Source organism: Globicephala melas, chromosome 11 (assembly GCF_963455315.2).
Source record: "Globicephala melas chromosome 11, mGloMel1.2, whole genome shotgun sequence".
NCBI classification, from domain to species: Eukaryota; Metazoa; Chordata; class Mammalia; order Artiodactyla; family Delphinidae; genus Globicephala; species Globicephala melas.
The window spans coordinates 78,929,329-78,953,080 of NC_083324.2; the positions used below are offsets into that span (position 1 = coordinate 78,929,329).

General features: G+C 40.7%; 1 protein-coding gene across 1 annotated transcript; it reads left to right on the forward strand.

Moving 5' to 3' along the window:
• Positions 1-8,012: 8,012 nt before the first annotated feature.
• On the forward strand, positions 8,013-21,513 carry BTNL2 (butyrophilin like 2). Its single transcript, XM_070046809.1, has 9 exons — positions 8,013-8,091; positions 10,482-10,829; positions 12,518-12,799; positions 13,984-14,004; positions 17,147-17,494; positions 18,529-18,810; positions 19,516-19,614; positions 20,705-20,731; positions 21,473-21,513. Exons 1-9 carry the CDS (start codon positions 8,013-8,015, stop codon positions 21,511-21,513), a joined length of 1,527 nt encoding a protein of 508 aa, XP_069902910.1.
• Positions 21,514-23,752: the final 2,239 nt, after the last annotated feature.

Here is a 23,752-nt window from a genome sequence, read left to right on the forward strand (position 1 = left end):
GAATCATCCCTCTCTATCAAAGCTAATTATCTTTTATCCTGTGTCAGAAAAACACATTTGTGAGAGGAACAGATACAAGAAATGTTATTTTAAACAAGATTTGAGAGCTTCGGGCTTCTTCCAAACAATAGTGAGGTCAGACTTTCCTATCTGCAGTTGTTCCAGAGCGTCAAGGGTGATGGAGAAGAGAGACATAGAAGGTTACCCTTCCCGAGGTGCCAACTGCACTGTGGTCATACATATGAAGAAAGGCCACCGTCCAACTCTGAGCATCAACCCCCCTCCCCACTCTGTGCTTTGGGGACCATTAGACACGTGCCTCAGCATTTGGGTGGGCATCTCAGAGCCCTGCCAGTGCTTTCTCCCCTCTAGTCAGAAAACAAACGAAGAAGACAGTAGAATGATAGACTGCTATGCCACCAGGACATGAGAGTTGAGTTGATACTTTTTCTTTCTTTTGCACAGAGAGAACTGTACATCTTTAAGACCCATTGCTAGGGGACTCCATGAAATAATTATTACCTTTATGGTGAGTCCACCTGACAACTCTCAAAATAGATTTCCACCAGGTCCCCCAAATAGAAGTTGACAGTGATCACCTGAATTTCTCTGAATTCATAGCCAGAGTCCTGATGTCCTCTCTCAATAAGACTTTTTATTTTTCTTATTTTCATTTATCTCCCCTATTGTTTTAGCCTCTGGCCTTTCCAAGACTCTCTACTCCCAATAATGAAACCTAAATAGGGATTTTGTGTCACAGTTATATTTTCACATACCCTTTAGAAATGTTTAAATGTGAGTAGCGCACATTTTAAAGCTAATGAAATTGAAACCTCAGAAATGAACAGACTTATCCAAAGAAGAAGCTTGCCCAAATTCATAGCAAAACTAGAATTTAAATCTCAGGCATCCTAAGCTCAGGGCTCCTTTTGTCATCTACTAGCTAAGAGAGTCATGAATGTGTGTCATACAGGACAGTAGCATTTGGAGGAGGAAAGGTCTGAAGTGAATCAGGTTTTGAACAAAAGCCCTTGAGGGGCAGACAGTGAACATGTCTCTGCTGCCTTCTGGTGGCCATATTGATGTATGACACCCTTTCCCTCCATCCTCCCTCCTGCCTTCTCTGGAATCCTCATTCTCCCTGGTTTCCTCACTGATAGGAGCGTTTGTCTTGTTTTCATGCCTCTCTCTTCCACATACCAACATGTCCCTACACAAAATGAATATCCATAATCCACAGCATAATTCAGGACACAGTTCTTATTTCAAAACTGGGGTCGCCTTGAAAAAGTGTATGTACGGACCTTTTGTGAAGAGATGCATAAAATTTTAAATAGAGCTTCTTTAAGTGGTCAGTTGGTGCTAATGTGACTGACCATAAAAAAAGCGCAAAGACAAGTCCTAAGGTCCTGGGAAAATTCCGACAGCATATACCATGAAGATGATACAGAATATGTGTCATGAGTAGAATATTTTCATACCACAAAATTGGGTGTGAAAAAATAAATTTCTGTGTTTTCCTATTACTGATCCTAATTTATTTATTTATTATTTTTTTGCGGTACGCGGGTCTCTCACTGCTGTGGCCTCTCCCGTTGCGGAGCACAGGCTCCGGACGCACAGGCTCAGCGGCCATGGCTCACGGGCCCAGCCGCTCTGCGGCACGTGGGATCCTCCCGGACCGGGGCACGAACCCGTGTCCCCTGCATCGGCAGGTGGACTCTCAACCACTGCGCCACCAGGGAAGCCCACTGATCCTAATTTTTATGTCAAGCCCTATAATGTCTTAGAGCAAAAGGGTCAATCTAGTAATTTCCAGAAAATTCCGTGGCTTTCACAACAATTAATAATTTAAAAACAGCTCTCTGCCCAGGGTTATTTCTAAGTCCCCAGGTAGGAGGTGGTGCAGGACTGGTGCAGAAGGCTCTCCTCATATTTACAGCGTTGGCTCCCACTGTATGTCATGGTCACACTGCCCCTGCTCGTCCCTGCCCTTCCCACGTTGGTGATGATGACTGTTATATCCATACCATCGCTCTCCTCTTCCTGTATCATCCCATGCCAGCATTTTAGGCAGCAAATTTTCATTCTAATAGTTGAAGCTTCCAGGGCCCAATTCTTCTTGCCTTGGATAGCTTTCCCTTTGCTGCTGCTCTTTGGTTCTGTTGTAGGAGAGAGACGTCTGTGGCACCGCTGCCATTCTGGGAATCAGAGGTGAAGTGGAGCACGGTCCCTTCTACCCTCATTGAGAGAAAGAAACAGGGTAAAGGAACTTTCACCAATGTTTAATTATTTTTTTCTCCTTTTCAAACCCCTCATCCTCCACAATGGGAAGGGTCTTTATCTACACTGAAGATTGGAGGGAAAAAATTCTTCATTAAGAATAGCAGTTTCAAGTTAGATGGCCCAAATATGGGCTGATCATACCAGAGGAGAGGAAGAAACTTCAGGGAAAAAAATCAGCTTAAACACTACCACACCATAATGTTGCATATGCTTCTATTTTACATTGAAATGAACACCTAAATTAAATTTAAATTGTTCTGGAGAGGGACTTCCCTGGTGGCGTGGTGATTAAGAATCCACCTGCCAATGCAGGAGACACAGGTTGGAGCTCTTGTCCGGGAAGATCCCACACGCTGTGGAGCAATTAAGACCGTGCTCCACAACTACGGAGCCTGCACTCCAGAGCCTGCGAGCCACAACTACTGAGCCTGCACTCTACAGCCCGAGAGCCACAACTACTGAGCCCGTGTGCCACAACTACTGAAGCTCATGCACGGAGAGCCCATGCTCAGCAGCAAGAGAAGCCACCACAATGAGAAGCCCGCAAACCACAACGAAGAGTAGCCCCCGCTCGCCGCAACTAGAGAAAGCCCTCGTGCAACAATGAAGACCCAATGCAGCCAAAAATAAATAAATAAATAAAAATTTAAAAAAGAAAAAATTGTTCTGGAGAACTCTTGAATTCCTGAGAATATACAGGCATACCTCAGAGATACTGCTGGTGTGATTCCAGACCGCCACAACAAAGCAAGTATCGCAATAAAGCAAGTCACACAAATTTCTTGGCTTCCCAGTGCTTATAAAAGTTATGTTTATACTGTGCTGTAGTCTATTAAGTGTACAGTAGCATTATGTCTAAAAAAGTACATATCTTAATTAAAAATACATTATTGCTAAAAAATGCTAGTCATCATCTGTGCCTTCAGTGAGCTGTAGGAGTAGCATCAAAGATCACTGATCACAGATCACCATTCAAAAATAATAATAATGAACAAGTTAGAAGTATTGCAAGAATTACCAAAATGTGACATGAGACATGAAGTGAACAGATGCTGTTGGGAAAATGGTGCCAATAGACTTGCTTGACTTAGAGTTGCCACAAACATTCAATTTGTTTAAAAAAAAATGCAATATCTGGGAAGCATAATTAAAGGAAGTATGCCTGTATCTGCAGACCCCCAGGGGTACTTGCACTCTGATTCAAGAAAATGGACTTAAGTGGACTTTAAAGGAAAATCTAACTTAAACCAAAACAGACACACACACACAAAATGTACCTATAACTTCCATCATTATAATTTTTGTGCCTGAACATTGTGTTGAGAAGCTTATTAAATTTCTTTGGTTTAATGTCTGAGAATAATTAAACTCTTTATTACCCAGCAAAGATAAAGAACCAAAGTTAAAAGAGCAATAAACTAGCACGGACTAGACCTTGGCCTGGTGCTCTGATCCTTGAGAAGGTAATTCCTTTCCCTGGGCCTCTGTTTTCTCATCAGTAAAAAGAGGGGGAAGGGGGCTTCCCTGGTGGCGCAGTGGTTGAGAGTCTGCCTGCCGATGCAGGGGACACGGGTTTGTGCCCCGGTCTGGGAAGATCCCACATGCCGCGGAGCGGCTCCGCAACAGGAGAAGCCACAACAGTGAGAGGTCCGCGTACCACAAAAAAAATAAATAAATAAATAAAAGAGGGGAAGGATATTTGGTGTTCAGTCGTGCTTCCAACTCTAAGCCCCATGCGCACTGTATTCTGGTGGAAACTTGGCAGTAGATGGAAATCCTTGACGTGTGTGTAGGTAGAGGGGATGCTGTAGACAGACAGCCTGAGGTGCTGTGTGAGGACCTGATGAGATGGCACAGATGGGTGTCCGATGGGACCTGGCTTTCTGGGGAAGGGTGAGGAGTGCAAATGTCACGGTTTGGTCTGCAGCTCTAAAGAACTCATAACTAAACCCAGCCAAAGTTCACTCACCATCTCAGTTTCACTTTCCAGAGGATTACAGCCAGGAGGTTAACATGCGATTCTGACTAGAATTTCATCTTCAGGGATCGGGCTCTTCCTTCAGTTTGGGTGAGATGGCTTAAATCCTCCTCCACCCAATGCCCTGGGGGACGGGGGCTGCCTCCACCCCATCTGCCTGTCCCTCAGTTCTTGCTCCAGTCAGCACTTCAAGCTCTGACCTGTCTTTGGACATCTGCTCTGTTGATGCAGGGTACAGCTGAGATGCAGTGAGGAGAAGCCCCAGCAGCCCCAGGTTTCTCCCCCAAGCAAAGAGGGGGACACGTGAGTGGTTTGGAGACTCTCTGGTGGAGGACAGCTTGGGGAGGAAAGGGAAGTTGGCTAAGATGATGAAGCAGGGCATAGAGACACCTGTCAGGGGCCCTCTGCCCCTTGTCGTCATATCACCTACTTGTATTTTTTTAATTAATTAATTAATATTGGTTGCGTTGGGTCTTCGTTGCTGTGCACAGGCTCCCCTCTAGTAGTGGCAAGCGGGTGCTACTCTTCGTTGTGGTGCACGGGTGTCTCACTGCGGTGGCTTCTCTTGTTGTGGAGCATGGGCTCTAGGTGCGCGGGCTTCAGTAGTTGCAGCACGTGGACTCAGTAGTTGTGGCTCACGGGCTCTAGAGTGCAGGCTTCAGTAGTTGCAGCACATGGGCTCAGTAGTTGTGGCACGTGGGCTCTAGAGCACAGGCTTCAGTAGTTGTGGCACGTGGGCTCAGTAGTTGTGGCGCATGGGCTTAGTTGCTCTGCGGCATGTGGGATCTTCCCGGACCAGGGCTCGAACCCGTGTTCCCTGCATTGGCAGGTGGATTCTTAACCACTCCACCACCAGGGAAGTCCCCCTACTTCTATTTTATACTCAACTCCATTTTACATTTTTCGAAGTGCTGCCATAGTGTATTCGAGCCTCACAATATTGCTGTGAAGCAGGCTGGGTGAGGAAAGGGCTCTAGATTAAACCTCAGAAAACCAGGATCACATGACTCCGTTGTCATGTCGGATGTTGTGCTTGTGCCTCTGAGCCTTGCTTCCTTGTCTGTCACATGGCGATGATACAGCTGGAAAAATTTTAGGAATGACTGTCTCCTTCAGAGAGGAGAGAAAGGAGAGGTTCAAGGAAATAGAGTGAGATTCTCAAGGTCACGGAAGTAAATACCAAGTCACCTTGGCTCCAAGAAATCTCATGTTACTTTGCTTTCTCTCTATAAAATGGGGATCTGTTGTTCAAGTGTATGTAGGTAAATAAGCTTCAAACTTCATGAACTGATTTAATTCATTATCACCAGTTAATTACTATGGTTACTTGGCATTTTGAGAATTTAACTTTTGAGGTTTTTTACTGAAAAAAAATCCTCTAACAACCCATGACATGTAGAAACTTGTAATTTTCTTTGGCATGAATTTTAATAGAGCATGCATAGACCTTGAAATCTGGAATTGTTATTTACCCAATGCCTAAATACCACCACTTATCACCTCATTTTAACAGTTGCACTTTACCCAGAAAACTAAATGAAACATGGATTTTTGAGAATTTGATGAAACACATGCATATCAGGTCATATCACTTGACAATATCAAAGTTTACCATATTTAATATCAATGGCGGTTTCAGAAGATTCTTGGCTTACATTCAAGTCGTAACGTGGAGATGTCAAAAGCTTATGATTAAAATGTTTTGATTTAACGCTTACAATGTGAGTCCAGTTATTTATTTACCAAAAAAAGTGCCAAAGATTTTCAGCACGCTGACAGCTGATGGTCTATGGCAATACTTTTCATTGGCATTATTGACATTTTGGGCTGTGTAATTCTTTGCTGTAGGGGCTTTCCTGTGCATTGTAGGATGTTTAGCAACATCCCTGGCTAACACCCATTGGGCGTCCCCTCCCCTGAGGTGTGACAACCAAACATGTCTGCAGACATTGGCCAAATGTCCTTCAAGGGCAAAACCATCTCCATCCCCGTTGAGAACCCTGGTCTAAGGCATTTATTCACCCTGGTTATACTCTCTCACAAATCTCTTTCTGAGCATCACTGATTGTTAAGATGCATTTTCACAATTTCTTCAAAAGCTTCAATGATTTGGACAGCTTTTTTTCTAGAGGGCATTTGTAGGTTTCCCCTTGGCTTTCACATAAACAGCCTAAAGGAACACAAACCTATAAACTGGTTTGTAGCAAGTGTGAGTACTTCTTATCTCACAGGGAAGGGCAGTGAAGCTTAGCACGGTCTTTGTGGGTTTTCTTTGCTTTTACTTGGTGGAATAACATGTTTCTGCTTTTCACAGGAGGAGTCAAGGAGTCAAGACGGCAATTTCCTTTCATCTGAGGGGACATGACTGATCTATTTCAAGTGGCAAACTAGTACTGTTCTGTGCCGTCTTCTAATGCTCAGTCTAATTTTCCGTAAATATTTGAGCACTCTTTCAGGTATTGTGGCTTTGTGACTGGGTTTGTATCACTTTTCCTAGAGATATTTTAGATGAAAGTATGCATCACTTTAGAAAGTAAATAGTCATAATGGAGTAAAAATAATCTCCTGAACCACATGGTTCATCATCCCCATTTCAGATGACTGTTGCTCCCCCCGCCGCCCCACTCTATAAAATCGTATTGACATTAGTTTACGGGGTGATAGAAGCAGTAACTTATCATTGCTCCTGTGCAGGTTCTTCTATTTGGTACGAAGCAAGTTTTTCTTTCCATAAACACTTGACACAGCAGATAGAATAAGTCTTAGACGTCTTTCACTCTGAATTTTTCATTTTCCAAAACTAAAGTTAGCATTCTATTCTTTTTTCCTGGTAGTTTTAAAACTTTTTAAAATCTGTGTAGAAACATTTTTTTTTTTTTTTTCTGGTACGCAGGCCTCTCACTGTTGTGGCCTCTCCTGTTGCGGAGCACAGGCTCCAGACGCACAGGCTCAGCGGCCATGGCTCACGGGCCCAGCCGCTCCGTGGCATGTGGGATCTTCCTGGATTGGGGCACGAACTCGTGTCCTGTGCATCGGCAGGCAGACTCTCAACCACCGTGCCACCAGGGAAGCCCTGTGTAGAAATATTTTTATAATGCTGGTACAATGGGTATGTTGGGTTTGCCCATCTCTGCCAGTTGGGCTATTTTTAAAAATTCATTTCTATACGTCTTCTAGATGATACTGAAAGGTCATTCAAATCATTTCTTTGCCAGTCTTCTTCTGTATCACCATTTCCACTATTCTTTCCTTTCCTTTCCAAGGCATCCCTTGTCCCTGGGTCCTCCCAAGGCCCTAGTAATGGCTTCCTGGCTATAGCATGAGGATGCAGAGCCTTTCTGCTCTTTCCTTTACATCTTGGAGACCGTAGAGATGAAGGACTTTGCAGGAGGGACTGGAAGGAGGTCTCTGAAATTCTGCATGCTCAGAATAAATGGGTCTAAGGAGATTTTTAAAAATTATCTAAATATTATTGTCCCTTTGGCCCAGAAGACATTTTCATTTAAATCAGAAATCTTCCCTCGGGGACCCCAAATATGTTAAAGTACAACACAGTAAGTAAGAGGTTGGAAATGATCGATAAATGCAGAGAAAGGGAACCAAGCCCATTTCATCATTTGATTGTGGAAGGTGTTGATGTTGATTTTTCTTTATGTCTACGTAACCACTGGAAACCACAGAAGTGCTTGCTGTATTACAGCCTCATTTAGGTACAGTCATATTTTCTCTTGTGTTTGTTCCAGGGAAGATGGTGGATTTTCCAGGGTACAGTCTGTCTGGTGTAGTTGCCTCCTTTTTCTTTGTACTGCTCAGCATGAAGCAGTCAGGTAGGATGCTCTTCTTCCCTTTACTGCATATTCGAGTGTCTCAGAGGTCCAGTCTGGGTGCAGAGTTCTAAATTCAAAAGGGCTAGTACAATATTAAGAGTGGGGATTCAGGGGTCAAAGCACCTGTGTTATAAAAAGGGCTCCTCCACCTCCAGCTGTGTTACCTTTGGAAAGTTACTTGAATACCTTCTGCCTTAGTTTTCTCATCTTCATGATAAGAATAACAACCTACCTACATCTCAAAGCTTAGCACAGCCTTTAAGATTAAATCAGGCTGTACATAGAAAACACTTGAATCAGTACCTGGAACATGGTAAGTCATCCATTCTCCTGCTTCTATTTAGGACAACACTTCCGGGGTGAGAAAAAAGTGGCTGCTTCTTACCATAAATTAAACAGCATAAAAGTACTTGGAAATAAGGAACTAGAAGGAGACTTCTAAGAAATGGGGTTGGAAATCTCAGTAGCTGAATTTTGTTGGTCAAAATATTGTACCTTGAAAAGGGATTGTGAAAATTCAATGTCAGTGGGTAATATCAGAACCCCAAGGAAAATGCAGGATTGCAAGGTGGGAAAAAACATTGGATAGGACATCAGAAGACACAGGCTCCAGACTGAGGCTGTCAGAAACTATATGATGTGGTGAGGCTTCCCTCCCTGCTATGGGATGCACCTTCCTAACCTGTAAAAGAAGTCACCCAAATGGTATGACTTCAGTTCTAGCTTTATATTCGGATTCCATCAACACAATGCAAGCAGACGTCTATCTATGTTCCATAGTGACCTTTTGAGCACCATCTACTTGATGTTGAGCATCAACTAAACGAGATGAAGTTCCTTCTTAGGAGGGTTGGATCTGCACAAAGTGCAAATGGTCCTGGAGCATTTTAGGATGAGAAAAAACATAATATACATGACATATGAAATTATTAAGCATAGGAACATACAGAATTATTAAACAGCTCTTCAATTTGTAGATAAAGAAGACGTCAAACATGACTTAAAATTTTATTGGAAGGCTTGAACTCTTTATACTAATTACTCCCTTTTTTTCTTTCTTTCTTTCTTTTTTTTTTTTTTTTTACACAGAGTATAGTTGCTGTACAATGTTGTGTTAGTTTATGCTGTATAACGAAGTGAATCAGCTATATGTATATATATATCCCCTCCCTCTTGGACCTCCCTCCCCCCCTCCCCTCCATCCCACCCATCTAGGTCATCACAGAGCGTGGAGCTGAGCTCACTGCGCTATACAGCAGGCTCCCACTAGCTATCTACTTTATACATGGTAGTGTATATATGTCAATCCTAATCTCCAGTTTGTCCCACCCTATCCTTCTCCCCGTGTCCACATGTCCATTCTCTACTTCTGCGTCTCTATTCCTTCCCTGCAAATAGGTTCATCTGTACCATTTTTCTAGATTCCACATATATGTATTAATATATGATATTTGTTTTTCTCTTTCTGACTTACTTCACTAATCACTACCCTTAATCCACCACAAAATGTCCTTGCAAAAACTGCATTTTACATAGCCCCAGTAACTGGAGTCTTGCCCGGTCCAGACAAAAACAAAATGAAACAAAACAAAGCAAAACAAACCCAGTTCGTTACATAGGATAAGACAAAAACAATTCTGAAAAGCTGAAAAATCTATTGAATAAATCTATTATCTAAATTTTAGGAAAAGTGATTACAATGTTAGTCACCAAAGTGAAATTACTAACTAGAAAATAAATCACTGTAAAATATAAAATAAATCACTAACTAATAAAGTTCCCAATTAAAAAATCAATTTACACATTAACTTATTTGAGAATAAAAGCAACCCAGAGATGGTGGTTTTAAAATCTTAAAGATGAATAAATTGAGATTGCAAATCTTAAAATCTCATCGAGAATAATAGATTTGCCCCTGAATCACACAGCTGGTAAGTAATAGATTTAGCACTCACACTAAATTTTTTTTTTTTTTTTTTTGCGGTACGCAGGCCTCTCACTGTTGTGGCCTCTCCCGTTGCGGAGCACAGGCTCCGGACACACAGGCTCAGTGGTCATGGCTCACGGGCCTAGCTGCTCCACGGCATGTGGGATCTTCCTGGACCGGGGCACGAACCCGTGTCCCCTGCATCGGCAGGTGGACTCTCAACCACTGTGCCACCAGGGAAGCCCATCACACTAAAATTTTTGAACTGCATGTTATTTTCGGTACACAAGATTGTCTCTGTACAACCAAAGATGCAAATCATAATGCTGGGTTTCTCTAAAACATTGCAAATAAAACTTTCCCTCCTCCAGGTGCCCCCATTTTCATAGAGTAGACATCCCAAAGCAATCATATTGATCCTCCGGTTGGCATTTCCCGGTTTCTCTTTGTCACTCTTTTGTAGATGACTTTAGAGTGATTGGTTCTGCCCATCCTACCCTGGTCATGGTCGGGGAAGATGCCCTACTAACCTGTCAGCTCCTCCCTAAGAGGACCACGATGCACATGGAGGTGAGGTGGTACCACTCAGAGCTCAGCACACCTGTGTTTTTGTATCGGGATGGAGCTGAGGTGACGGAGATGCAGATGGAGGAGTACAGAGGCCGGGTAGAGTGGATAGAGGACAACGTTACTGAGGGAAGTGTGGCTCTGAAGATACACAACATCCGGCCATCTGATCATGGGCAGTACTGGTGCCGTTTCCAAGAGGGAAACTATTGTGGAGAAACAAGCTTGCTGCTCAACGTAGCAGGTGAGTATCTCAGAAAAGACATAGGGGCTCAGAAGAAGTATATTAATTTGTGTTAAGCTTGGTTCCAATTGAAGAATTCCCTTTGAATCATCAAGGCAATTGCTCCTGTCCAGTCCTCTATCCTGATTCATTTGGAGGCAGGTGGTTCTGAAATCTTTAAAGTGAACTCACAAAAAATTCCCCCAAATTTAACTTACACAGTTTTGACTATTCTTGAGGATTATTTAACATTGATGACATGTAGTCACTAGCAGTTTTGCTGAGGCAAGAATTTGTGCCATATATGCTAGTGCACAAGGGCAAGTCAATTGCTGGGTGAGCGACCCTAGCGGACTGCCCTGCATCCATGTTCTCTACTCAGCCTCAAGTACACAGTCACTGAGATGTGAACACATTGTTTCTTTGTGTAACGCCACCTCAAGTTAGAAAGTTAGTGATGAGACTAAGACATTAAGAACATGGTGCTTTTATGGAGATTACTGTATACTAGTGTTCAGTGAATTGGGGGTTCACAGATGCTTTGGGGACATACCCATTGTGAGTGACAAGGGTCTGCATGGTGTTTTTGTGTTAGCAAAGTAGGACAGAGTCAGAAGAAGGGAAAGACTGAAGAAAGGATGTCTCTGTGGAGAAACAAATATCTGAAAAGTAAACTATCGTATGGTTCCCTGGCAGGAGTAACTCCTCCATGTGCTAAAGAGAAAATCAGGCAAATCCACTTGCCTTATCAGGGAAATAGTTCTCTGGAGATGTTAACATCTCTGGCTGATGTGACCTCTTTCTGTTCCCTAACACATTTTGTCTCAACACCTATGTATGATTATTAATGTTATTATGTTCAAGTTGATTCAAGATGGATGAAAGAATCCACATACTTCTGAGATGTGGAGTGGGGAGGGCACGTACTAAGGCATTTCACTATCAGGGACACTTGAAAAGAAACCATGCATTTTCTAAGCCTCTAGGTGAAGAAAAGGTGTCTCTGTCCCCAGCAAATGATAGAGACAGAAATACCATCTATGGAAAATAGAATCCTCTTCATTTGGGTTTGAGAGTTGTGTTGAATAGAGAAAGAATTTCATGATTATATAAAACTGGGATGTCTTGACAACATTTTCCCATGGAATAGAATATTTAGATACAGAAACTCAACATGAAGCTTCCCATTTTACATGACCCAGATTATCTGTTTGCACCCCAAGTTCACAACCACCAACAAAAGAAATGAGAAGAATATTCTCCCTGGAAATGATGTCTCACTTTATATTAAATATTCTATTTAATTGGAGTCAAGATATTATCCAACAAGTCAAAGTGCCTGACACAATAATATTAAGATGAAACAGGCAGAGTCTGTGGCGTGAGGGAGTTCGTGAGTAAATTTTAACACATCTTAGTTTGCCGTGCTAGAGACACAAGCAAAATGTTATTATGTCCCTTTCTCTTATTTTCATGTCTGGGTCTGAATAAAAATACTGCTCATGTGCTAAAATTTAAGGATCCAGACTGAGGTATAAATAAAGTATATGTGAACTCCAGTTTGAATGGGAAGAGGACTTTGGGCCATCTTTTGCTCCCCAGAACCTTGAACTTCTGCTCTCTCCCTATGCACTGTCATTGGACTCCCAGCCTCTGTGATTTGTGCCTCCATGGGCTTCGGGACTCAGGGCTGTGTCTTTCCACCACAGGTCTGGGGTCTGACCCTTACATCCACATGGATGGATCTGTGGAAAGCGGACTCCAGCTTGTGTGCACTGCAAAAGGCTGGTTCCCAGAACCTCAGATTTCTTGGCAAGACATCAGGGGAGAAAAGTTGCTGACTATCTCTAAGCATAGCATCCAAGATGAAGATGGCTTGTTCTATGTAGAAAGCACTCTTGTGGTCAGGAATGTCTCTACAGAGATTGTGTCCTGCTTTATCCACAGCCCCACACTCACTGAGGAGAGGGGCTCAGACATCTCCATCCCAGGTCAGTGCTCTGCCTCTAGGACCAAGATGCTCTGATTAGCAGGAAAGGTTGCAGGGATTGTTCCATAGCACTTAATATTTTTTAATCAAGAAGAATATCTAATATTTTGTAATACGCATTAAAAACTATAAAACATTTATGGCTGGAAATATATACACTATATAGCTATTGTTAATGGCATTCCAGTTTCTTTCAGATTCTGCCTTTTCTTCTTTCTTTATTAATTTTCTTTACTCACAAGTATGTGTTACCTTGTAAAGGAAATACAACTGTATTCTTTCAACTGAAATGTTTTCTTGTGCTGTATTTGTGCCAGTTACTTCTAGGAGCTTTTATCATCTGAACATAATCAGAGATGGAGACAGCTGCTTCCATAGCAGCATCTTTATCATAGCCTCATTTATAAATAGCAACAAAAACAACAGCCCAAAACCCAATACAGCAGTGGAGTGTTAAGTGTCTTATGTTACTTATAGCATTGATGAAAAATGGTATTTTCAAATAATTTTAATGGTTGAAAATATTCCCCTGATGGACTACTTAAATGATAAAGATTACATCTATCTATCTATCTGTCATCTATCTATCTATAAATAGGTATTTCCGATCATGGAAAGATTATTGACTTTAAATAACTTAAAATTTCACTAAGACTTTTGGGACACCCTCTACATTTAGATATAAAGAAATAAGTACATAGTTATTCATATAAATGGATACAGGAAAAAAAGTTAAAATAAATATTATATGTTAATGTTAAAAGGAACAATACATATATATACATAATTGCAAAACATATACATATATATTTATATATCTCTCAGTTTGTAATTATGGGTGATAATTGTCTATGTCCATATATTTTTATACTTTTCATGCATTTGTAAAAAGAATATTATTATTTTTATGAAATAGTTAAATATCGATATGTTAAATATAAGCAGAAACAAGCAGAATCATGGGGTGGTAGAAATGAGAGCATTTTTGTTGTGCAGAGAAAGGGAAAAACAGCTGGACCACCAGGAGGTGGATGGGGAAAAATCATTATTTTTTTACATTTTATTTTTCGTATGAATCAAGTGTTTCCATAAGATGTAGAACTTTGGGGGGTTTTTTGGGGAAATATTTTCTCTCCTTTCCCTTAGACCAAATTCCTTGATATGTTATTTTCATTCTTTTTCCAGAAAAACTCCAGACAGAGCTGGGTAAGTAGAGGTGGTGGCTCTCACAAGTATACACGAGCCTCTGTCCTCTCCAGGGGAGGGTGGTGCTCCTTGGACAAAGCGTGCACAGAGAAGGTGACACCTCGTGATCCAGATGAGGAACTGAGGCATGACCTTCCCAAGTCTCACATTTAGTAGTAGAGGGACCAGCAAAGTGCAGCTTCCTGAAGGCACCTTTGCACCTCGTAACCTGCCACTTTCAGTGTTCATGGGACCCCAATGAGCCTCAGATGGATGCCTAAAATGGGTGCAGACCTAAGCTCTGGCCTTCTGGGTGGGAGGAAAGGGAGTGTGTAGGGCAAGGCAAAGGACAGCTGGCCCAGCTCTGGAGGCCCTAGTGTGAGTTTCTAGTGCGAGGAAGCAGGGCCGTCATGATAACTGGTGGTCCTCACCCACCGCCTGCAACCTCTGGCCCTGCTACGGTTTCTGTACCTGCTCTTCACCCCAGTAAGCCTGACCTCATCACTGTCGGGAGGGAGCTGTGACTTTCTTAGATGCAGCCTGGGACCCTGTGCTTGGGGTGATCATTTTCCTTTTTATTTCTTTACTTAATAGTTGGACTGCAGGTATGATTTTACTGTACCTAAGATAAGTGGTTTAAACAGTAACCAACTGATTTTTGAACCTCTTTCAGTTTCTCCTTTGTTGCCTTATCATCTTCCTCCTGTTCCTCATTTCTGTGACCTCTTCTCCCAGCCCATGACAACCAACCTGCCCCCTACCTGCTCGTTTTCTCCTTCCATCAGTACTCTGCTTTCCCTCAAGTCACCTGTTACAGGAATATATGCTTATGTGGGTGCGTGCCTGTGCACATGTTAGGTGAGTTTAAGCACACTTTTCGGCCCATGTAGGAGTTTTTGAGGAAAATTAGGGTGGCGAACACACCCCAATCTCTGTCAGAGTCTAGTGTGACACTTTGGACCCCTTTGGACCATAAAGATAAAGGAAAGGGCCTTGGGATGGTCAAAGGTAACTCCACAGTTTGAAGAGAGTGCACATCTGCGAGTCTTACCTTCCAAGTCGGATACCCTCCCACCCAGGTGACATCTGCTTGTGATAGGACAGAAACCTTGGCTGGCAGAGCTTGTTAGTTACAGATCAGAAAGCCAAGCCAGTGTTTGGGCAGGTTGACCCACGTCTCTGTCCCTTAAGAAAAATTTAAGTGAAGACTCATTTCTCTAAGTTATCTGAACCAAATTGACATGCCCATTGGACACCTAGCACACAAAATACAATCTGATGTCCTGTTGTTTCTAAGTTGTGCACACCTTCTGGGCCCACATTGAAACAATATGAAAAGACAAAGCTTCCGTGGGTTCCCTGTCAGGAGGAGGGCTGTGCCCTCAGGAGCTTTGAGGGTGAGCTCCTAATAGAGAGTAGAGTAGGAGATTCACAGCTACCTCCGTGTTTTTAGAGCTTGTGAATTAGAGCTCAGAGGCTGCTGGTGAACCGAGATTTCCTTAGAAGTCCTGAGACTGAAATCCTAGTTCCCTTCTCTGGCAAATAATGTTGTTGGTTATACAGATAATGACTAAGTTTTTGAAATGGTAATAACGTGCCTGGGACGATGCTAAGTGCTTTTCAGGAATTATTTTCTTTTCTTACAATAATTTAAAGGTGAATAGATTTATCATCATTTTACAGTTGGGAAACAGTCAATTTTAGCTCTTAATTACCAATCTCTGGAAGAGTAATTCAGTTTGAGAGTTGATTTGTACCACAGATCATGGACAGGAGTAAAAAAAAACCTCATATGGATAACAGAGATGAGGAAACAGTCTGCTTTATTACTATAAGATACATGGATGGAGAAATAGCAGCAAACTAACTACTAGTTCTTTTTTTTCCTTCTGATTCCTACTTTTGTCTTTATATTTAAACAGATACATATGAAGTAGAGATAATATGTTTTAGGTAAAATTGAAGAACAAAGCAAACAACATGCTGGATATAACTGAGAGTCAAATTTTAGCAAGAATAGAATGAAATGATCTGAAAATTAAAATTATGTTGGCAACAAGTTTCCTCTCTAGAGAACTACCTAGAATATTTTGGCTAAATACATAATGAGGACATTTTGCCTTTGATCATTGACTCCCCGTCCAGACAGTTTACAAATTTATGCTTGTATTTCTTTATAAATGATCATTACACTTCAGCATTAGAATGGTAAAAACGTTCTACCATTTGATGGAAAAGGATGACTCTAAATATAGTATAAAGCATAATCAACATGGCCAGGACCTGATGAGAACTGAAAGTTGGGTCCAGGAAAAGCCAGGAAAGCCCTCAGAGAAAATCTCCATTCTTCATAATGGGGGAAATAGACTCATTTTTATGTATTCATTCTTGCTTTGTGCTTCGTATTTTGCTAATCTCCCCAATTCTTGATCTTATAACATTTCTCAAGATCACTTGAGAACATTGACTGCTGTGTGTTTAGCGCCCCACATATGTGGGAGCTTGGGAAACTGAAATACGGTGGCTGGATCTGACTTATAAGGTATTATAAAACAAACTAGGGAAGGTTTCTTCACATTTCATTACTAAAAAGCCACCTGACTCAGTTTTGTTCCCTTCCCATTATCAAGGTCTAGAGTGGGATTGGCTCCAATGACCTCAAGTCTTATAATCTTAGGGCTCCACTCACACTGCATGGTCATCAAACTCTTTATATGGTTATTTTGTTTAACTCCAGTAAACACTTATGATTTTGATAGTGATATATTTGTCTTATGGTATAAGAAGCTGAGACATACACAGATTAAGAAGTAGTTTAAGGTTGTGCAAATTTAAAATGATAAAATTTTAATTTGATTTTAATTGCAAAATTATTTTCTTATTGGGCTATAAACTGAATAAGATTATAGGTAGGGGCTGCAGGTGTGGGTTCTGTTAGTGATAATTTTCAGACAGACACACATCATGGGATGGTTCTGCCTTGAATAGGGACAACCTCTATCCTGATTCCACCAAACCTCTACCTCTCCAAGGGATGACCTTGAACCTCAGGGTTCCCCTGGGGTGTCCCTGGGTTCTAAACCCTACTCAAGATGTTCTTACTGATGACACTATTTGCTCCAGTTTGGATCTTCCATTGCGTTTTGTCTGCTGTATTTAACAGCTTCCTTAAAAGTGATTGGACCTTCCCAGCCCATCCTTGTCAGAGTGGGAGAAGACATACAATTAACCTGTTCCCTGTCCCCAAAGACTGATGCACAGAGCATGGAGGTGAGGTGGGTGCGATCACACCGTTATCCTGCTGTTTATGTCTATATGGATGGGGACGATGTGGCTGGAGAGCAGATGGCCGAGTATCGAGGGAGGACTGCATTGGTGAGTGATGCTATCAATGAGGGGAGGCTGACCCTGCAGATAAACAATGCCAGGACTTCAGATGATGGGAAGTACCAGTGCCTTTTTGAAAAAGATGGTGTCTACCAGGAGGCTGATTTGGATCTGAAGATCATAGGTAAGGATTCTAGATAGATGTTTTGAAATCAACATTTGTTCCCACTGCTTTAACTTGCTAGTTCATGGAAAATTTCTCTGGCACCTGAAATTTTCTTAATGTCCATTCACTCGTCAAATTTTTAGTAAACTCTCCCATGTGCAGGAGCTGTAATAAATACATAAAGTCCACAAACCCTAAAGGACCAGATTTGATCCTTTGTGTGTAAATTTGTATCCTTCCCAGGATCTCCATAAAGTGGCCATACACCTAGTAAAATGTGAGATTCTTACTCCATAAGTACACAGGACTCATTATTTCAGTGTGTTTTTAAAATTCTGGGAAATATGTAGTTATTAGGAAGCATGATGATTTGAAGGCTAAACTAGATCCACCATATAAGCAAAAATCATAAATATTGACAGTATTGGCAGGACGGAGGAGGAAAGACAAAATCAATCCCTGCATCATGATTTCCCACTGCCTATGTTTGTGGGTGAGAATTGATTTTCCAAGGTTAGCAAATGCCATTGAGGACATTGCCTAAATTGTGGAAAATCTACTTGTTTCTCCCATTGATGGTGTATTCAAATTAATAAATATGTTTAGAAAACATCCATGAGAGCACATGTTAAAACTTTTAATGAACTTCATCATTTTCTGCCATTGGATGCATGTATTTATAAGATTTTGTTCTTTGAGGATATTCTGTCTTTTTTATTTTTTATTTTTCTGGCCATGTGACTCATGACCTACCTGGTCAAAGTTATTTTGTTTCAGGTATAGAAGAAAAAAATTGGATTTGAAATGTATTGTATCCTTTAATCTGTCCCAGAATGATTTTAGGAATACAAAGCATAAAAATAAAAATTTGCAAACAAAAGGAGACAAGTAAAGGCTCCAGCTAGTCTCGTTCCTGAGTAGAGTATAATTCCCCCCTAAGCTTTGCTTTCTTCTCCAAGTCTCTGAATCCTTCTCTTCCCCCTCTGTGCAATCACTGACTGTGTAACCACTTGCAGAGACTCTAAATTGCCTTCCTTGATCTCTATTCCCAGGTTTGGGTTCTTCCCCTCGGATCTCCATGGAGGCACTGAAGGATGGAGAAACAAAGCTGAAGTGCACTTCAGAAGGGTGGTTCCCACAGCCCCATGTGCAATGGAGGGACATGGAAGGAAAGACAATACCATCAGTTTCCCAGGACCTGACTCAAGGCAGCCAGGGCCTGTTCCATGTGGAGGCATTTCTACTGGTCAAAAGCAGCTCTGTTGTGAATGTGACCTGCTCCGTCAGCAACCCCCTTCTTGGTGAGGAGAAAATGACAACTTTTTCTCCTTCAGGTTAGTGATTCCATGTGCTCCTCTCAGCTTTGGGAAATAAATATGAAGACCAACCCAAACTTACTCATTTTATTGCTTTTCTATTTTTTGTTTTTTATGTTTTCTTTCTGATGAAGTCTCTTGCTATCTCTTGCAAAGCTGGTCTTCAGGACACCTAGAGATTCTACTCTTTAGAGTTTCTTCCTGAAATTCCCAACTAAAGCCCTAAGGTTATATGGTTACATTATTATCTACTGAATTCCAAGAACTGACTCTATCATCACTATATCTATAATCTCTTTTCTTCTAATGTGAAAACAATGACATCATTTTTTCCCCCTCATGATGGGTTTTCTTCTGGATTAGAAATTAATTTTCCTTAACACCATCTTCATGGCTGTGGACTCAGTAAATTTATCCTTTTGCTGCCCTCATTATTCCAGTGATTGTGGTGGTATAATTGGAAAAGAGAAGGGGGAGAACTCTCTGTGTGTGTGTGTGTGTGTGTGTGTGTGTGTGTGTTTCTGAGAGGAGCAAACAAGAAAGCTAGCATAAACCCCCAGCCTCTCCTCAGCCTCTGCAGAGCAGGGAGAAGCAGACCCACTTTCTTCTTGACAGGACTAATTCTCACCTTCCTCTCCAGTCTAGGAGCTCTCAGATGAAAAGAACGATCTTGAAAATTTCCCAGTTTCATGATTTAATGTGATTCTGGGGTTTCCATTTTAGAGCCTGGGATGACTTTTTCATGGAAGATACTGCTTATTTTGGGATTGCTTCCTCTTGTTGGGGCTGTAGGCTTGATCTGGAGGAAGAGCTGTAGAAAAGGTAAGTTAGGGAAACAGAAACAGCGTGGAGCACACTTTGTGATGGGAGCCTTACTGTACACTTTCCCTAACCTCTCTTTTCAGCAGGCACTGAAGCACAGAGACATTCAGGGGATAGGCAATAATTGATGAAACATGAGAGTTGATGGCTTACATTCATGTAATTGAGGATCAGTGCTGAAAGAGCTCAGTTTACAGTGATAATAGAAGCAAAAGAATTAAAAGACAATAATTTAATCTCCCAGTGCACATTCCCAAGTGATTTAGTTAAGGGAGAGGAAGAAAAAAAGTGGCAAAGCCATCCTCACTTTGAAGTTGAGACTTAACTGGGATTCTGTTGGCATGAACATTTCACTAAGATCATTACAAATATGGCGACTTGCTTATTGGCTATTCCTGCTCTGCCAGTGAAGGACTTCTCATGTATTGATAGGCTGTTTTGTGTGCCCTAGAAAGTTCTTCCACTTTAAATTTCTTAAGTCATTGTAACTTTTGTTTTCCTGTTTGGATGTTAATATCATGAAATTGATATTTTAGAATATTCCTGTATTGATTATTATCAGAATGGATTTTCTTTCTTTGCAGTGAATGAGACATTGGATCCAAATACAGCTCACTCAGAACTGATCCTTTCTGAGGGAAATGAGCGTGTAGCCCACAGACGGTCACGCAGCCAGACTTACTACAGTTATCTGACGGCCTCCTCACTGGGATGGGCCAGGAGGGGCTCATCTCAGGAAGGTGGTTACAAGAAGCGGAGGTTAGGGACAGGACAGTATGGGTCCTGAGTGTTGTCAAGGACGGTGTCGTGAAGGAGTCATCTTTGTGTCAACTGAGAATGGGTTCGGGCAGTGAGTTGTTATGGAAATGAGTACTGGGCCATTTCCTCTCCTCTAAGCCTCCGCTCTCTGAAGATGTCTCTGGGACAGGTTAGAATCTCTCTGGACTACACTTCTGGATGTCTCTCCTTCTGTAACATGAACAAGTGCCTTATCTATACCCCCCTAATTTTCTTCTCTGAAATTCTGGACCCCCTTCATTCTTTGGTCCCCTACTGTAGGTTCTCCTGACATTTTCCCTGCACCTAAGAGAGCCCCAGAAACACCTCCAAGGAAAACAATAACCCTGGATTCTGGAAACCAGGATTATATTCTAAGTCCCAGCTCTTTTCCCCTTTCACCAACCGCTTGAAGGGGTCTCACACGATCACCCATTTACCTAATCAAGAGGCTTTAACTTTACTCTGGCATCAAATCTGACCTGGAGACTGATCCCTTCTGTGACCTATCATATCCCAAGCTCTCTGATATCCTGCCTACGGATCACAATCTGATATCTGGTGATAAAAGACCCTTAGAAAATCCAATAGGAAATGCAATTTAGCCTAGAGGAGGAAGTGCAAGGAATGATCAAATATTTGATCGGTTTCTCTAGGAAAGTGACAATTAATTATCCAAGTGGGGGTGAGAAAACAAAAAATATGGTTAAAATGAGGTAAAGAAAATACAGCTGAATATAAGGAGAAAAATCTGATCACTAAGACATAATCTTGAAAATCACATAAAGTGTGTAATTCCTGCACCAGACTTTTTCAGAAAGTTAATTAAGAATGTGGAGTAAGGAAATTTTTCAGAAATTTTAGTCCAAGAGAAAAATGTGTTATGTGTGATGTTTATGAAAATATCAATTTCTGTTTTAGAGTGAAAAAAAGCACACAGTTTAAAATTAACAATTATAGAATAAACATAAGCAATTAATGCAACACAAGTAATAAAATGCAACGGAAATAAAAATATTTTAAAAGTCACAATGAATTAAAAGAGAGAAGCCACACATAGGAGAAGAAAGAATGTGAAGAAATAAAGATTTGGAAGAAGTCTTAAAATCTTCTGAAGTGTGAATGAGGAATACCTGCAAATGACAGGCTGCTGCTTTCTAGGAAGGCAGACATCACGGTTTTAGCTGTCCTTTGAGGATTATTCATCTGTGGCATTCTGGAATTTTCTCTTTTGGGTCATGATATGTTTTCTCTATTTTTAAACACATAAACTTATGTTTGAAACTATGTAGTGTAATACTGTAGTATTATTATTTTACAAGTATTTTAACATTTATTTTATTTAGTTTTTAAATTTTTCCAGTAGTGGTAAAATACACATAAAATTCATCATTTTAGTCATTTTAAAGTGTCCAATTCTTATTGTTGTTTTAACTTAAAGGGAACCAAAAATCATGAACAGTTTTCAGGCCTTTTTAGACTCTGATCTTACAGTTTCTTGAAGAGAGTAATCTCAATGGCAGAATGCAAAATGGGAAAGATGTTATTACTAAGATGAGAAAGATATATAATTACTGAAATGATGTCTCAAATCTGAGTTCAATCAAAATTAGGAAGGAATGTAATCAAAGTGTATTTAATTTTCATATCCATTAGAATTTTATTTAAAGAAAAAAATAACTGTCCAATTCTGTGGTATTTTTACCTTCACAATATGTGCAACCTTCATCAGTATCCAGCTCCAGAATATTTTGATTACTCTAAAAGGAAACTCCATAACCATTAAGCAGTTACACCCATTTTTCCCTCCCTCCAGCCCCTAATATACTTTGTTTCTGTGAATTTGCCTATACTGGGTATTTCATATAAATGGAATCATAAATACTATATATGGATTTCTTTGTGTCTGTATTTTTTTAATTTAGTGTAATGTTTTCAAAGTTCATCCATGTTGTGGCATGTACCAGTACTGCATCCTTTTTTTTTAAATTAAAAGACTTTATTTTTTAAGAGTTGTTTCAGGTTTACAACAAAATTGAGTGGAAAATCTAGAGCACTCCCATATCCCTCCCCTCTCACCCCTTAGTTTCTTCTATTATTAATAACTTGCATTGATGTGGTACATTTGTTACAACTGATGAACTGATACTGGTACGTTATTTTCAACTAAAGTCCATAGTTTACATCAGGGTTCACATTTTGTGTGATATATATATACATATATACACACACACACACACAAACACACATATATATATGACAAAAGTAAAATATCCCAAACTGAACGCATTGTCCTTTCTGTTCCATATCATACTTCCAATACCATTTGTACCCATTCTGTTGTTACCCTCACATATCCTCATCCACATGTCCATTTGATTATACCTATTAATATTTTCCCCACCGTTCATTTACCTCTCTCCTGCTTTTATTATATCTTGCTTGTTATTTAAGCCCTTCCTTTATTGTCAGTAAAGTTAATATTCTGGACTCTGGATTTATTCTTCTTGGGTTCAAATACTGACTGCCACTTAGTGGCTGTGTGTTAGGGAACTTTTGCTATGGCAGTATACCTTCTAAGAGAGGTTGTTAAAGGGACTTGTCACTTAAAGATCTGCTAGAAGTGCAGAAAAATCTAAGTGGATCTAAGTTGATCTCATCTACTGTCAGAAAGAGAGGGTTCATTTAACAGGAGAAGCTCATATTTTATATTCTTGAAAACGTAAGCTTTGTGATAAACACCTGGAGAAGGCTTAGCTGCATTAAAGGCAAAGGAAAAACCCTCAACAGCGGGAAGAACTTGGTCAGAAAGAAAAAAATAGGCAATGTTAATGATGACTCTTTCTTCATGAAGTCTGAGGATGTTTCTCCATTCCTATTTGATGATTTTTTTTCTCTGAAAACATAAATTGTAACATCCATTCCTTTTTTATTCACATACAGTTCTGGACTTGCTGACCAGTAAGAACTTGTTTTTTTTTTTTTTAAAAAAAGTCTCTTCCTTCCCAGGAGGCTTGTTCTCCTCAAATGGTTTTACAGTTATTTATCAGTCTTCAACACACCTTGGTAAAGTCCAAGTTTAGAAGTTGATGGACACCAAAGTCTGAAGAAAGAACAAGCTGAGCCATTAACTTTTAAAAGACTTGAACAGATTTCTGTGGGTATCTCCAACAGTACTGCTCAACTGAGACCCTCCCCTTTAAACATCACTCCCTCTTCCATATTTGATAACAAAAATAGTAAGAAGAGAGATTTTCTCTTTAAATGTAGCTTTAAACATATTTACTTCAAAACACAGTAAGTACCAGAACTGAAGAAAGGCTCATGAATTAACTTGGAGCTTTCTCGTGACAAATCGTTG

Coding starts and splice junctions, on each gene's coding strand:
- BTNL2 (XM_070046809.1), top strand. CDS start 8,013: ATGGTGGATTTTCCAGGGTACAGTCTGTCTGGTGTAGTTGCCTCCTTT. Junction 10,830..12,517: donor CTTGCTGCTCAACGTAGCAG/GTGAGTATCTCA, acceptor TTTCCACCACAG/GTCTGGGGTCTGACCCTTAC. Junction 14,005..17,146: donor AAAACTCCAGACAGAGCTGG/GTAAGTAGAGGT, acceptor TGTATTTAACAG/CTTCCTTAAAAGTGATTGGA.